This window comes from Cyanistes caeruleus, chromosome 18 (assembly GCF_971803275.1).
Source record: "Cyanistes caeruleus chromosome 18, bCyaCae1.hap1.1, whole genome shotgun sequence".
Classification (NCBI taxonomy): domain Eukaryota; kingdom Metazoa; phylum Chordata; class Aves; order Passeriformes; family Paridae; genus Cyanistes; species Cyanistes caeruleus.
This window is the reverse complement of record NC_141718.1, coordinates 3756402-3771479: the sequence shown is the minus strand read 5'-3', so window position 1 is coordinate 3771479 and position 15078 is coordinate 3756402. Positions and strand designations below refer to the sequence as shown.

The 15078-nt window shown below is 48.7% G+C and overlaps 2 protein-coding genes across 10 annotated transcripts in view; one reads left to right on the top strand and one right to left on the bottom strand.

The window, feature by feature from the left end:
* PTPN11 (protein tyrosine phosphatase non-receptor type 11) overlaps positions 1–15078 on the bottom strand; it is a 39558-nt gene that overhangs the window by 13917 nt on the left and 10563 nt on the right. For 7 of the 8 annotated variants that reach the window (XM_086855868.1, XM_086855869.1, XM_086855872.1 and 4 more), the window contains 5 exons: positions 4683–4805; positions 3451–3645; positions 2240–2432; positions 1059–1175; positions 463–576 (listed from right to left, as the gene is read on the bottom strand). In XM_086855868.1, the coding sequence (XP_086711994.1) occupies positions 463–576; positions 1059–1175; positions 2240–2432; positions 3451–3539 (513 nt within the window). In that variant the 5' untranslated portion in view covers positions 3540–3645; positions 4683–4805. Of the gene's footprint in view, positions 1–462; positions 577–1058; positions 1176–2239; positions 2433–3450; positions 3646–4682; positions 4806–8933; positions 9091–15078 lie in introns of those variants that run through there. The other variant, XM_086855867.1, reaches the window with a different exon arrangement.
* RPL6 (ribosomal protein L6) lies at positions 9250–13054 on the top strand. 2 transcript variants are annotated; one of them, XM_086855876.1, is made up of 7 exons: positions 9250–9493; positions 10062–10313; positions 10397–10495; positions 10820–10963; positions 11778–11826; positions 12301–12485; positions 12858–13054. In XM_086855876.1, the coding sequence occupies exons 2-7, from the start codon at positions 10062–10064 to the stop codon at positions 13008–13010; spliced, it is 882 nt and encodes a 293-aa protein (XP_086712002.1). In that variant the 5' UTR covers positions 9250–9493; the 3' UTR covers positions 13011–13054. The 2 variants fall into 2 exon arrangements, with proteins under 2 accessions (XP_086712002.1, XP_086712003.1); XM_086855877.1 differs by lacking the exon at positions 9250–9493 and adding an exon at positions 9683–9979.

The window sequence follows — 15078 nt, the reverse complement described above, 5'->3', positions numbered from 1 at the left end:
TCTACCACTTCCCAATGGCTCTAAGAGCCTCAAAAACGAGTATCAAAAAGCCACAAGGACAAGGACAATGGACAGACTGAGAAATGGAAGTTTCCCTAAAGAAATGGTTCCAAATTTCCCAAACAGCAGAAGGAATTCGAAGGATTGTCCTGGTGGGACAAACACAGGAGTACATGAGGCCCCCTCAGGTTGGGGTGGGGATATCCAGGAGGGATTGTGCCAGGGACTGGATAAAAAGCACTCACAATCAGGAAAAAAAGGCAAATATTTCAAGCCACAAGAGTGGAGCTGGCAAAACTTCAACCCTGGGAATGGGAGCAAAAACTGGGACCTGAAGTGGTGGAGAGGAAGAAAGGCCAGGAAGGCAGAACCCAATGTGAGTTTAGCAGTGTGAGACTGAACACGGGAGGAAACACTGGAGGAAACACTGGAGGAAACACTACTTGGAATGTAAGGAATTACCTCAAACTCTTCCCAGAAGCCCTGCTTGACTTTATCCGTGGTCTCTGCCAGTTTGCTGAGCTCCCTCACTCGGCTCTCGATCTCGGCAGCGTTAATCCTGGTGGTGTTCAGGGGCTGAGAGACAGAGCCCAGCACAGGGTTAGCAAATGACAGCCATGGAAAGACAATTCAAACACAAATCCCCTGAGGTGAGGGTATTTTAAGGGGGATTTTAGGATCCAGGCATCGTTCTGGATGTTGGAATTTTGGAATTCAAGCAAAGGGCGGTGAGGAAGGAGAATTTAAGAATTTCAAAACTGCTTTTAAAGTCTTGTGGTTTTTATTTAATGTGTTAAATTGTCTCATTTCTGGACTTGCCCTGCAATTCCTACAGACCAGGGTCACACCAGGAAATTCTGCACATCAGAGGCAACACTCTATCCCTTCACAAGCCTAACAAAAATTGTTCCCATTTAAATAACTTTGTCATCCATTTCATGAAGTTCAACTCCTCGTTTTTTGCCTCAGAAAAGAAGAAAAATCTTGCAGAACGCATGGAAAAGCTGCATTTCAACAAGATATCCTGGAGGAGCTCAGGGGTGGCCTCTCCTCCTCACCTGTTTGAGTTGTAACACGGTGCCCAAAGTCTCCACCATGGGGTTCTTCTTGTAATGCTCCACCAGATCTGTCAGAGAGTCAAACTTCTCCCCTCCTCCAACGTCATATTTGAGATCCTGGAGAGACAAAATGCTCCTCAAAATAAATGCACTTCCCACCACCGCAGCTCCAGGCTGTGCCTTGCATCAGAAATAACCTCTAAAACTCTGTGTAGAAGGCTCAGCTGAAATCCTTCTGCTGAAGGATAGAACTTCAATAAATAGAAAGGCACACTGCAGGACATCCCCCTTTTTTGCCATCTCCTTGAAAATCGGTTTATCTGCTTTTTTTAGAGAGCTGATTCCCTCTGAACCGGGGTTCAGGCAGCTCTGGAGCTACAGGATGAGAATGCAGGAATTAGGGATTTGAATTGATTTCCAAAACTGAGTGTGTGATTGGGTCCTGAAAGGCTCATATTGCCTGGAACCGTCCTGATTTTAAGGAAGCAATACCAAATTATTTTCCTCAAAGGCATAAATGCTAACTGCAAATCAGAGAGGTTTTCTTGAAAAAATAAACATATTCTGGTAATTCAGCATTTACAGTCCCAGTGGGTCATCTCTACCTCCAAACTACTTCTGTTACTGCATTTTATGTGTTTTTATACAATATAGTCATTGAACTGCCTTTGGGCACAACAGAAGTAAAAGAAAATAACAAAAAAACATTTTTTTGGTGTTTTTTTACCTATGATTATTTTTTAAATTGCAGCCCATGGAGAGAGATTAACTATCAAAACTGTAATTTAATAATATTTCAGTGAAGAACTACCTCATACTAAACAGAAGATTTAGATTTCAGGGCGTTCCTTGGAGTGAACACTCATTTTCACAGACTGTTGATCATCTACCAGGTGTCACTGCCTGAACTGGCAGGAGAGAGACACCTGTGGATGGATCTCCATTTATCCAACCACTCCTATCTTGATAGAATCCATCCAGGAGACTCCAAAGGCTCCCTGAGCACAGCAAAGTGTGATTTGAGCCAGAAGGCCCTGACAGGAGCAGTCCCCCCAAAAAAATTTGTAATTTTGATGCCGACAAAGGAGTGATTTTGATCAAAGGGATGACCTGCAGCAGCCCCAGGGAAAAGAGGAATGTATCCAGAGCTCCTGGGCCCATTGATTCCCTGCTTTTCCTACCTGGCAGTGGATCATGACGTGTGTCACTTTGGATTTGCCATCGTTGCTCTCTCCTTTGTCATCCCCCGTCCTCACGGACAGGACAAAGTCCCCGGGGTGGCTCTGGCTCTCCCGCACCAGGAAACTCCCGTGTTTTCCTTTCTCTGTCAAGAGTTTCTCAGCCTCTCTCCCAGAGAGATGCCCGTGAAACCACCTGGAAATGAAGTGCCAATAGAGGGAGACACCCTGCTTAGCATTCCAGCTGGATCCGCTTGTTCCGGGTATTTATTATGAAATTGAATCTTTCTGTTCGGTCAGGCCTAGGGAAAAACCTCAGGTGGTAAAAACAATAAATAAAATAAGCCTTGGAAGTGTCCAGGTGCACACCAGTGAGGACAGAAATGCTTCAAAGCACTTCCATGGAGCTTCCTACAAGCTTCCAGTGAAGCTTTGATTTGGATCCTTCACAACAATCCCAAAGGATTCCAGTAAACACCAGGTTACACTCCAGCCTTCCCCTCAGTCAAGGCACTCATTCTTCTTTTATTTCCTTCATCAAACTTTCCTGATAAACATGTGGAAACTTCATACTTTTGAGACCTCTCCCTTCTATCCCATCAGGAACTGGAGAGGATAATCCCAGCAATCTCAGTTCTTCAGGAAATAGGGCCAAAAAAGCACAGATCCTCCCCACCTCTGTAAAGGCATTCTGAGGAGTGAGAGAACTTGTTTGAATACTTTTCCTCATTTTTTCACTTCTAGGAATCTGCTGGTTTAGTTCTGACCCCTGACACTTCCTCAAATCCAGAGTCTCAAATTCTCCCTATTAACCATGCTCCTAAAAACAGGAGTTTGAGGAATCTGAGGATTTTTACAGCCTTCACTTTCTGCTCACTGCTAGGAAAAGCACAAGAAGTCATGCCCAGAAATATCCCTGGGAATTCCTTGTAGCAACAACAGCATCAGGAGAACTTCTCCAATTAAACATTCTCCCAGTAAAAATAAAGGGAATTATGCCCTCTTTTTCAGGGAAGAATGCTGAAGGGAACAGGTTCTGAGGCTTGGATTGCTTCACCTTTAACCACATTTATTCAGCTATTTTGCAAGGAACCTCCCTGAAAGGAATCCGAGGTTGTGGCCACCCTTTTCCCAGATGGAGACTGAGTGTCAGGAGGGATAAAAACAATTTATTAAAAAGCACAAGGACACTGAGGTTCCACCACTTCTCTGACCTTTCTGACGTGGGATCAGCGCAGTTGAGGGGATATTTCAGCTCTATGACATCTCCATTCTTCTCCTTGAGCTGCCCATGGTGTTCCATGTAATACTGGACCAGCTCAGCCAGCGTGGCAAACTTCTCTCCCCCATAGAGGTCATAGTAGTCACCTGTGTTCTGGATCTTGATGTGGGTGACAGCTCCAGTTCGTCTAAGATTCGAAAGACAGGACAAAAAATAAAACCCTTCTCAAGTCAGCTGATCAATCAATCAATTTTATATTTATACTTTTATATTTGGTGATGCCTGAGGTGGAGAAATCCATACTCAATTCCAGCACAGAGCTGTTGCAGAAGAGCTGAGCTTCTCTGCTTCTGCTTCTCTGCCCACCAGCCAGGGGGAAGAGGAGAACAATTCTGTGCTGGAGGGGTCCCTGAAGGCAGCAAAAACCCTTCAGCCTCAGGAGCCCCACCAGAAACCCCTCAGAGCCACACAGAACTCCACACACCAGCACAAGGGTGGAGGGTGAGAGACACAGAGCATTCAGCTCCTTTCTCCAGAATTCCCACCAGCTCCCCAAGGTCTCTCCCTCAGGAAACATTTGCCTTTGCCTGCTGCCACAGTCTCTAAAGTGAAGGAAGAGCAGCTCCCAGCAGGAATCCCCCCTTGTGCCACAAGGCCCGTTATCTCACGAGTATCCAAGCAGCACAACTCTTATCACCAATCCCACTTTTCCCTTTTCCTTTATCTACTTCCTCTTGCTGTCTTTTCCTCATCCCTACCACGCAGTGTCAGGGGACAACTGTCACACAAGGCCTATTTTGGAAGCTGAAAAAGCCACAGTTGCCCTTAAAAACTTGCTGACTTTTCCTGTGTGAGGAGAGTCTGGATTTCCTGATGGATCACTAATTCCCAACACCTCTGCTCCTTCCAGCTGGCTATCAAATAGATTATGAAAGGGCTAAAAGGAATGCTATTATCAACCTGTTTCTGCTTGCCCTAAACATTTTTCTGTCCTGCTGTAAAATCAGAATTCACTCCCCTCCAACCTAGAGCTGGGTGAAATTATTTGAGAAGCTCTTCAGGGATAATGGGAGAAAAAGAAGAGGGAAAGGTGAACAACACTAAAAAGTGATCCCAGCATCCTTCCACCTCTTCCAAGGAGTTCATCCACAGCTCCTTCCCCACAGGACAGCAGCAAATTAATTACTGCCAACCTGGAGCAAGACTGGAAAGATCCAAACTCACCTAACAGAGAGTGTGAAGTCTCCTGGGTTACTTTTGCTGGGCCGTGCCAGGAAGCTGCCATCCACTCCTCTTGTTAGCAGCAGGTTTTCTGCCTCCACCCCAGTGATATTTGGATGAAACCATCTACAAGAGGTTAAAAATAAAGAATGTTAATAAATAAACAGCAGGTTTTCAGAGTTAGCTCGCACAGAGCAATCTGACAGCTTCCAAACTGAGTTTTGCACCTGAATTAATGAAATTTCTCTTTGTTATTAGTTTCGTATTGCAACTTTATATATTGCAATTTTTTTAAGCCCATGAATTACACTTATCCCCACTCTGCCTGCCTGGATCAAAATGATATCAAAGGTACACAACACAAACACAGACCAGAAGTGGTATTTCCTTACTCCAGCAAAACACAGCACACAAAGAAACTGAAAGACAAACAGGAAAAATACCTAAAAATAAAACAAAACATCCAAAGTGACACTTGACAACATTCTGAAGGTTAAAAACTGAACAAAACCTCATGGTTTATGGCACAGCTGAGGGGGTCAGGAAGGAACTCCCCGTGTGGACACCCCTCTGCTGTTCCTCCCAGGAATGTGGAGCCGGGCTCGGATCTGTCCTGCTTAAATACAACCACAGAGGAATCTCCTATTGATCCTTGCCACCCACAAACTGCCCTCAATGACTATCCCAGAGCCCAGGCAGAGCTGGGGCTGGGCTGTGGCCAACAGCTCCGTGTCCCCACCTCTGGCATTGACTTTGGAGACTTATTTGGAGCCACTCGGTGTCACCGCTGCCTCTGCTCTTATCTGGAATTTACCCATTTTCATTGCAGCCCTGAAGGAGTTCTGTGTGACAGGAATTGGTGAGGATTTTAGAAGGGATGTGAGCACCCCAAGCTCAGCTCTGTCACCTTTGCACTTGGCAATTAAAAATCACCTTTGACTTTCAGAGTTAAATCCTCGTTCTTGTGTGCTGAAAGAATTCAGCCTGCTCCTCTCTTTGTTCACCTCTGGCTTTTCCAGAGTACAGCAAAATATATTAAAAAAAAAAAACTCCACAGCCAGGCTCATCACAGAGAGAGGAGTTTTATATCCAGGAAAATTGAACAGCATTCCTGATCCTTCCTGATCCAGTCAGCATTTCAGGCTGAACTGCAAAATCAGCAAAATATGAGAGCACAGGTCTAAATTAAGGGTTATTATTTCAATTGTTGCAGCAATTCCTTCTCTACTGAAAAGCTGTCAATATTCCCACCAAAGCCTTCTCCAGACCAGTCTCTTCAGAAATGTTCTGGAGTTTCAGGATTCTAGAGAATCCAAATCTCTAGCAAGTCATTCAAACAGGAATTAGGATCCATTTCAGAAGTAAATTGTGTGAATCTTCTTGTGAATCTTTTTTCCCCTAGTTAATAATATTCTACTTGCACCATGAGAATCTAATGAGTAGTCCCCATCTTTCACTGAAGAACAAGACTGAAAATATCAAATTTATGCATAGGACATGGAAAAAAACATTCAAAAATACTTCCAAATTATCACAGCAAATGGGAATGAACTAATTAATAATGTTACATTTATCTAATAATTATTCAAAGGTCAAGGAAAGTTCTCACAAAAGAAACTGCACAATCATCTGCACCTGGGATGAACTGAACATTAAATAACACAGCCCACAACAGGTTGCATGGAGAAGGTGATCATATATTTACCACATTTCCACTCCCAAAATTTTACTTCCATTAGGAGAAAACAAACAAACAACAAAAAAAAAAACATGAAAAATGTGTGTAGTTTGAAGAGTTGCAAGGTTTTTAAATATGCACAGGATTCAAGAGAAACCTTGGTAAGTTTTGGAGTTAATAGCAAAAAAAATGTTTAAATAGACAGAGAATAAATTGTTTGGATTGGTTCTCCAGATTTATTATACTGACATTCCATAAACTTTAACCAATGGAATATCTTCTGTATCCTGATATATTCTGAAGTAGCTGTAGGTGATTTGCTATAGCAAAGGAAAAATAATCATTTAGGTACAGAGGCGACTACAAATAACCTGTTATTTAACCAGCATTTCAAGGAGAGGTTAAACACACAATAGATGGTTCAAACCCCAAAAATCTCACTCCCACATCTACACAAAGATGCCAAAAGCCAAGCTACACCTGGGAGGGTTTTCTGGCACTTTATGTAACTCTGGCTCTGCTGGCACCTCGTCCTCCTGCTCCCTCAGCTCCGTATTTTTGGCTTTGAGTAGGAAGCTGCATTTGTCAGCCACCCCAAATAGCAGAATGGGGGTGTCAGTGATCCCTGCCAGCGGTTCCGGCCGCGAGGAGGATCCTCCTTGAAGTGCTGCCATCCCTTGTGCTCCCAACCTTGGGGCTGCAGCCCTTCCAAACTGGGAGGGGACAGCAGAGCACCCCCCCTCAGCCAGGACCTGCTCTCACGCTGCCTTTTATAGGGATGGAATGCATTTTGGGCTTTTTATCCTGCTTTCCCTCCCCATCTCGGTGGGAGCAGGTGCAGAGCTGCCCCAGCCAAGGGCAGTGAATACAATCGCAGAAGTCACCCAAACCCACGCTCTGGTCAAACTGGCTCCTCACCATCCCTCCTGCTGCAGTTCCCACTCCGGGGCTTGGAATGCACCCTTCCCAGACCCTGATCAGTTCACAGCAAGGTGGAAATGTTGGTAAAAAAGTAACCAGTGAAATAGCAGGGGTTCATTTATAAAAACCAAGGGGGTGTCAGCAAAGCAAGGAAACTTCTGATGAAAAAAAAAATCCAGGGTGGAAACATCTTTCCCACAATTATCCCTTTTTTTTTTTGTTATCATGGTCCAGCAAAGACCAGCAGGATCTCTGCTCCCTAAGTCACACGCTGCCAGCACATTTCCCTCTTACCAAACAAAAAGAAATAAATCAATACCATTTTCCATGCAGTGATTGGGTTTTTTAATCACCTTTGCAAGAGCAAAGGAGAGATGAAATCAGTTCTGTCTCAGCTGTCACAACCACAGCACTGGGGATGTGCTGACGGGTACTTTAATTACTCCTATTTATAGGCTCATCAGTTGATATTTCCCAGCTTTTTTTCAGTCTCCCTCACAAGTTACAATTTAGGGCTCTGAGCTGAGTAACAGGATTATTCCTGGCAAGGAGGAAGTTCACAATGTTGCCAAAAGGTAACTTGTAGCCTTGTTCCCAGCGTGAGCAGGGACACACAGAAAACACAACAAAAAACCTCCATGCAGCCCAGAAACCCCCAAATCCAACTATAAATAGCCGTGATTTGAAACCAGCTCATCCAGATTCACCATCTTGAGCAGAAGAGAGAGGGCAAGTTACCCTTGGAGAAATTATAATTAAATAGTATTACTTATAGAGGTGAATAAATTGAAATTGTGGTTGCTCCATTCCTGGAAATGTCCCAGGCCAGGTTGGACAGGGCTTGGAGCAACCTGGGATTGTGGAAGGTGTCCCTGCCCATGGTAGGGGATGGAATGGGATGAGCTTTATGGTCCCTTCCAACCCAAACCCTTCTGGAGTCTGTGAAGCTCAGAATAGGTCTGCTAAAAAAAAGGATAAATACATTTTTTACTCTTTTCTATGACAATAATTCCTCTAAAGCCCAACATTCACCCAAACCTCTGAGCCCAAAAGGACCCCGGGTACCAGACAAATATCAAAATACATTAAGGGCAGTGAGAAGCTACAACAAAGAAATGGGCTCGCCTGTTTGTCATGGCACTCGAACAGTGCCACAAGGGTTTGAAATTACGGGTGAATGCTGATAACCGATAAGAACGCAGGTGTGGGGAGCTCAGGAACACTCGTTTGGCAGCTGGGTCGTGTTTTAGGGTGGGTAAATCAGCGGCGGGGCCCTCGGTGGAACAGGAACCCTGGGCCTCGGTACCGAGCAGGTCCCACACGCCAACAATTCATCCCTCGGTCCGGCGCTCCGTGGGGACACCCGCTGGAACCCCCCCAAAGCGGCGGCACCGGGGCAGCTCCGGCCGCCTGCGGGACTCGGAGAGACTCGAAGCCAGCCGAGCCCTCCACCCCCGGGAGGTTTCCCTGGGAACGGGATCCGGGAGTGGGGGCAGCCCCCGGGAACGGGCGGGGTGGGCGCTGCCGGGGCGGCTCCCGGGGGTCCCTCCCGCCCGCAGGGAGCGGTCCCATCCCCGCAGCCCCCGCGGGCGGGCGCGGAGGCGCCCCAAAAGCAGCGGCCCCTGCCCGCCGCCCTCCCGCCGCTCCCGCCTCACCTCCGCGATGTCATCTTCCCGCGTGGCCTCGGCGGGTCGCGGTGCGCCGGCCCCCCCGCGCCGCCCGCCGCTCACATCGGGGTCCCGGCGGGGCCGCGGCCTTCGGGCGCTGCGGGGAGCGCGAACAACGGCGGCCTCGGGCCCGCGAGCGCGGCGCGGCCCGCCCCGCGTCACCGCCCGCGCCGTCATCGCCCCGCGCCGCGCCCCGCCCCGCGCCGCCGCTCCGCCCGGGGGGCTGCGGGACCCCCGCCACCGGACAGCGGTGGCACCGGAGCCTCGCGCCCGCACGGGACGGGGCGCGGAGCCGGCCGAGCCCCGAGCGGAGGCGGGTTAAGCGGAGGCGGAGCGGCGAGGCCGCTCTCCAGGCCGGGGGTCCCGCAGCCCCCGGAGCGGGCGCGGGGTCTGGTGTCCCCCTCGCTGGTGACCCGGGGCTGCCCCCGGCAGCGCGGACCTTCCCGGACTACGAGTCCCGTGCTGCCCCGCGCGGCGCGCTGACGTCAGACGCCGCGCTGTCCTTAGCCCGCGCACCCGGATGTGAGTCCCTTTTGCTCCCCCGGAAGGTGAGGATGGCGGAGCTGCTGCCGTCGGTGCCGGGCCCGCCGCGCTCCATCCGCCGCCATCCGCCCGCCCGCGGACCCAGTGCGGTCACAGGCGCGGCGCGGCAACCTCGGGGAGCGGCGGGGGGCCCGGATGGCGCGGGGGTGGGGAGGAGCGGGAGTGTCGCCGGTCCGAGCGGGCCAGGCCGCGGCGGGATGCGGAGGCCGCGCCGGAGCCTCCCCGGGAGCTGGGCTGGGGCTGGACCGGGGAGGCCGCTCGGACAGGGCCCGGCAGCTCAGCAGTGCCGGGTCAGTCCCGAGCCGGGACAGAGGCAGCTGCGGGCTCGGAATGTGTTTGTTTGTCCTCGCTCTTCCCACCGAGGAGCGCTTGGATGTCCGCTGGAGCTGTTGTAACCAGCGTGCAGGAGCATTTTAAGTCATGTAGAGGCGCACAGGGAGCAGGGCTTGGTCAGTTACGGCTGAAGGAGGTGGCTGACAGCTACTAGACAGGTGGGAAGGATGGTTTGGATTCTTTTGTTTTTATTTTCTCTGCTCTGTAACGAGCCCTAAATCTTGCTGTCTGTGACCGCAGATGGCGGGCGAGAAGGCGCCGGAGAAGAAGCCAGCTGAGAAGAAGAAGCCGGCCAAGAAGAAGGCAGGGGAGAAGAAGCCGGCGGAGCAGAAGCCGAGCCAGAAAGCAGCAGGGGACAAGAAGAAGAGGGTGAAGAAGTACCATGCCAGCCGTAACCCTGTCCTGGCCCGCGGCATCGGGAGGTATTCCCGCTCAGTCATGTACGCCAGGAAAGCCATGTACAAGCGCAAGTACACGGCCCCAGAGACAAAGGTAGGGGGGGAAGCACTGGGGGAACAGTCACGTTTGTGTTTTGGTTTGAAATGTGCTGAGTTCTCCTTGTTCTTTGCACACAGATAGAGAAGAAGAAGAAGGAAATGCCCCGTGCCACCATCACTAAGCCAGTGGGTGGAGACAAGAATGGAGGCAGCCGGGTGGTTAAAATCCGAAAAATGGTATGGAAAAGCACCGGGATGCTCGTGGTTTGGTCCAGGCTGGGTGATGAAGGAGCCTCAGTCTGTACAGACCCAGCATTCTTGGGAAATGATGGGAATTTAGGTGGGAATTCTCTGTCTTGTGGGTTGCTGTGCTGAGGTGGAAGCACTCTTAAATACAGAGCTGGACACAAAATATTCCAAAGCATTCCATGTGTTCCCAAGCACTGTCTGCAGCAGAAATCCTTCAGAAAGCTGAACTTTAGGGAAACGGGGACAGCCTTTTTGAGGAGCTGCTGTCCTGTGAGACGCAGGTGGTACAAGATGTTTGTCCTCTGTTCCCAGCCCAGGTATTACCCCACGGAGGACGTTCCCCGGAAGCTGCTGAGCCACGGCAAGAAGCCGTTCTGCGAGCACAAGCGGCGCCTGCGGGCGTCCATCACCCCCGGCACGGTGCTGATCCTGCTCACCGGCCGGCACCGCGGCAAGGTGGGCACAGCTCCTGGCATGAGCGTTTGGCAGAGTTTCAGACATCCTGAATTTCCTAGCTGATTTCATCTGACCCACTGGGTGTAAATCAGTGACTTGTGGCTGGATGCTTTCCTTGTCCAGCCTTAAGGGGAGGCAGAGGTGAAATAAATGTTAAAGTGAGGTTGTTGTGCACAGAGAAAGTAAAACAGGTTCAGCCAGTTGCTTGGACAAAATGCAAGGAGTCTTGCTGCAGTACAGAGCCAGTGCCTGTTTCTGTTGCTGCTCCTGCAGAGACAAAACTTTATCCTACAGCAGTACTGCAAATGAAAAATTAAAGTTTTGTTCTTAATTTGATTATCAGGGATTATTGTATTGGGTTCTCTGTCCTCAGGATGGTCACCAACACAACTGGCATCCTTTTATTTCTTGAATTCTCTTGTTTTTATGTCCTTGATTCCATAAAGAGTGCTGTCAGAGAAGGAAACCTTGACCAGAAGGAAGAAAACACAACAGGGGGATGGCTCTTTGTCAAGTTATGGGGTCCTTGTGGTGTTTATCCAATTCCTGCCTATAACTCATACAAAGGATTATTTGGGTGCTGAGATGGCTGTTGGCATCCTGTAGGATGAGGGAAGAGTGAAAATGGAATTACTGGCTTTGCTCAGCCTTGAGAGATAAAGCTCATGGAGAGTCAAACTCTGTTGTGGCACAGCTGCCCCACACCTGGAGCACTGTCAGTGCTTGTGCCAGTAACAGAGGCACAATCCCAGTTTGGCTGTGGTCTGGGAGCACTGGGACCTGAGGATTGATGTGCCATCTCATTTCTTTACAGCGTGTTGTGTTCCTGAAGCAGCTTGATACTGGCCTTCTGCTTGTTACAGGTAAAATTTTTTGTTTAAACATGGTATTTTTGTTTTAAGTTAAAGTTTGTCTATGAGCTCAGTAGTGCAGCAGATCTGCATGTGTTTGGTTTGGCATTTCAGTGGGGAATCATGTTTTGTGGTGGAGTCACCACCCCTGGAGGTGTCCAGGGGACAACTGAATGTGGCACTCAGTGCTCTGCTCTAGTTGACAAAGTGGTGATCAGTCAAAAGTTGGACTTGATGGTCTTGGAGAGCTTTTCCAACTTTAATGATTATGTCATTTGTGAGTGCAGGGAGGTGGAGGGGAGATAATTAAGCTTCAGGGTCTGATCACCTGGAAGAGTTCAGGAAGGAGGTTTTTGTATTTCTAGAGGGCTTTGTCTGTTGAGATTTTAGCTGTGGCCATCACATGGACTACAAAAATTCAGCTTCAAGGCAGTGGTTTTCACCAGAAAAGCTAACCCTGTTTTCTCTTGTCTTCTCTGCCTTCAGGCCCCCTGGCTGTCAACCGTGTCCCCCTGCGCAGGGCCCACCAGAAATTCGTAATTGCCACATCCACAAAGGTGGATCTCACTGGGGTGAAAATTCCCAAACATCTCACTGATTCCTACTTCAAGAAGAAGAGGCTGCGGAAGCCCAAGCACCAAGAAGGAGAGATCTTTGACACTGAGAAAGAAGTAAGGGAGAGGGCGGTTCCTTCTTTCTCAGTGCTCCAGGATAGGCTGGAAAGGGGGAATTAGCAGGAAAAAAACAGGTAGATTTTAAGCAGTCATTAATAAAGTGAGGTGATTCCACTAAAATGAGGTAACCTCCCTTTTAAATGTGGGGATTTTTCTCAGAGGAGAAAGAGTTATTATTCCAGTTAAATGTCTTTTTTGACCAAGGAATGCTTTCTCTGTGTTGGCTTCAGTGCTCCACTACGTTCCCATTATTGAGAACAAATAGAGGAAAGATTTCTTAAAAATCCCAAAACTCAGGGTTTGCTGTGAATTTTCTCCTCTCCCTGAAGGATTCTGCAGGATTTTAACGCCGTTCTTTGTGCTTTGCAGAAATACGAGCTGACGGAGCAGCGCAAAACAGACCAGAAGGCCGTGGATTCCCAGATCCTGGCACGGATCAGGAAGGTGCCTCAGCTCCGAGGGTACCTGCGCTCCACATTCTCTCTCTCAAATGGAGTTTATCCTCACAAATTGGTGTTCTGAGCCTTCTGGAAGCACCACATTAAACTCCAAGGGAAAAAAAAGCAGCGAGGGTTTGTGGTGTGTTCATTGCAGTTTGTAACAGCAGGTGTTGCACGGCTCTTGCAGTGCTTGTTGCTGTGGGGTGAAACTCTGAGGGGCTGTAGGTAGTGACCAGAATTTGGAGTGTACAAAGTTTGGGGTGTAGGAGTTTTGGCTGTTCGAGTTTTGTGGTGGTTGTTGGATTTCTTTAAACTATTTTCAACATAAACAGGAATTCAGCTTTCTTAACTATGAGCGAGCTGGGAAGGGATCCTGAACATATTTTGCTTTGGGAATAGCAGCTAATGCTGGGCTGACACAGTGCAGGGTAAAATATTTCTGTGCTGAACCTCAGCAAATAAATAACTTTATGGAGGTATTTCAGGAGCTATGCTTTGATTTTGAAGTGGAAATAGTCCACAGTTTTGCAGGATAAAAGTGTCTGAAAATGAGTGGAGAAGGTCAGTGCAGTGTTGAACGCAGCAGAAATCAATGCTCTTACACAAAGCAGGGATGTACAGTTCACCAAGTCTGGCACTCTGGAGCTCTTCCTTAGCCAGACTTCTGCAGGAATCCAGGTTTATGTAACTGCACCATCTGTCTGCCCAGTAATTCTGAGCTGAGGTAGCCAGCAGGGTTAGACTTGACAAGAAATGGAGATCTCATCAAATTCATCAGGCTCAATGAAAATGGGATAGGAAAGAGCAATACAACCCTCCCTGAGGTGGAAGCCATGCTCAGTGGGAAGGAGGAATTGGGCTTGGAGTGCTCCAGAGGCAGTGCAAGAACTTGGACACCTGTGGAGTACCTGGTTTGCACCAAGAGGCCAAACTTGGTGCTGGTGGGTGTTAAAAGTGTCTGGAAGCGAAAGCACTGCGTGCTGCCACCATCCTCCTGTTGATAATCAACAGGCTGGGAGAGCTGAGGGGTGTCAGCCTGGAGAAGGGAAGGCTCCAGGGAGACCTTAAAGCCCTTTGCAGTGCCTGAGAGGCTCCAGGAGAGCTGGAAAGGCACTTGGGACAAGGCCTGGAGTGACAGGACACAAGGCAGGGATAGATGGGATATTGGGAAGGAATTGTTTCTTGTGAGGGTGGGGAGGCCCCTGGATCCCTGGAAGTGTCCAAGGACAGGTCTTGGAGCAGCCTGGGATAGTGGAAGTGGCAGGGCTTGGAACAGGATGAGCTTTAAGATCCCTTCCAAGCCAAACCAGCCTGGAATTCTCTCTGAAGTATCAGTGAGGCTCAGCAGAGGGAGGCAGTGAGCTGGCAGTGTCCAGTGCAGAATTCCTGGCCTGGCTGGGAGGGATCTCTTGCTCTGTGCTGTGTTCTGCCCCATGTTCTTTATTTTCCCTGCCACTGGAGTTTTGTCTGTGGTTGGTTACATCCTCTCCAGTGTGTGGTTTACTGGATAATGGGATTAGACAGAGATTTTTAAGTTAAAGGGAGATTTTTCCTGCAGTTCTGAGAATGGCCTGTTGACATAAATGGGCTCTAAAAAGATAACAGAAGGGTTGTACACATCTCCCTGCTACTTCTAAGGTAGCTCTAAGAAAAACCTTAACCAAATATGCTTAGAAAGAAAGATCACTTAAATTAAAAATGGTGTGTGGGAACAGTGAAATGGGGAAAGCCCCATGCAGCAAGGAGAATCAGAAGAGTATGAACATGTCTATTGCAGTCTGCAACCCCAAATTCAGTCACACACTTGTGCTCTTGAGGGAAAACTGCAAGAGGTATTAATGCTCCAGTCATTCCCTTCCCTCTGGGAATGGGGAAATTGCAGTAATGAAATAGCCCCAAAACCATTTGGGTGTGGAAATCCAACTGTGTTCTCTGGAATTCTGGTTGCTCTGACACATTCCTGCTTTGTGTTTGCTAGGAGGGGAGGCTTTGTCTGCCAGGAAGTGATTTGGAAATGGGAGTTGGTTATCAACAGATGCTGGTCTGGAGCCGTGGCCTCACGTGCTGGCATTGCCCCGTTCCTGTCACCTGTGTGAGAGGTGGTGACAGGAACACATCCTGCAAGGGAGGGAGGGATCTTTCTGCTTTCA

What these genes read in the sequence shown, in the direction of transcription:
- RPL6 (XM_086855876.1), top strand. Translation starts at nt 10,062, where the DNA reads ATGGCGGGCGAGAAGGCGCCGGAGAAGAAGCCAGCTGAGAAGAAGAAG. An exon ending in CCGGCCGGCACCGCGGCAAG is followed by an intron (nt 10,964 to 11,777) that starts GTGGGCACAGCT and finishes ATTTCTTTACAG; the next exon opens with CGTGTTGTGTTCCTGAAGCA. An exon ending in TGGCCTTCTGCTTGTTACAG is followed by an intron (nt 11,827 to 12,300) that starts GTAAAATTTTTT and finishes CTCTGCCTTCAG; the next exon opens with GCCCCCTGGCTGTCAACCGT.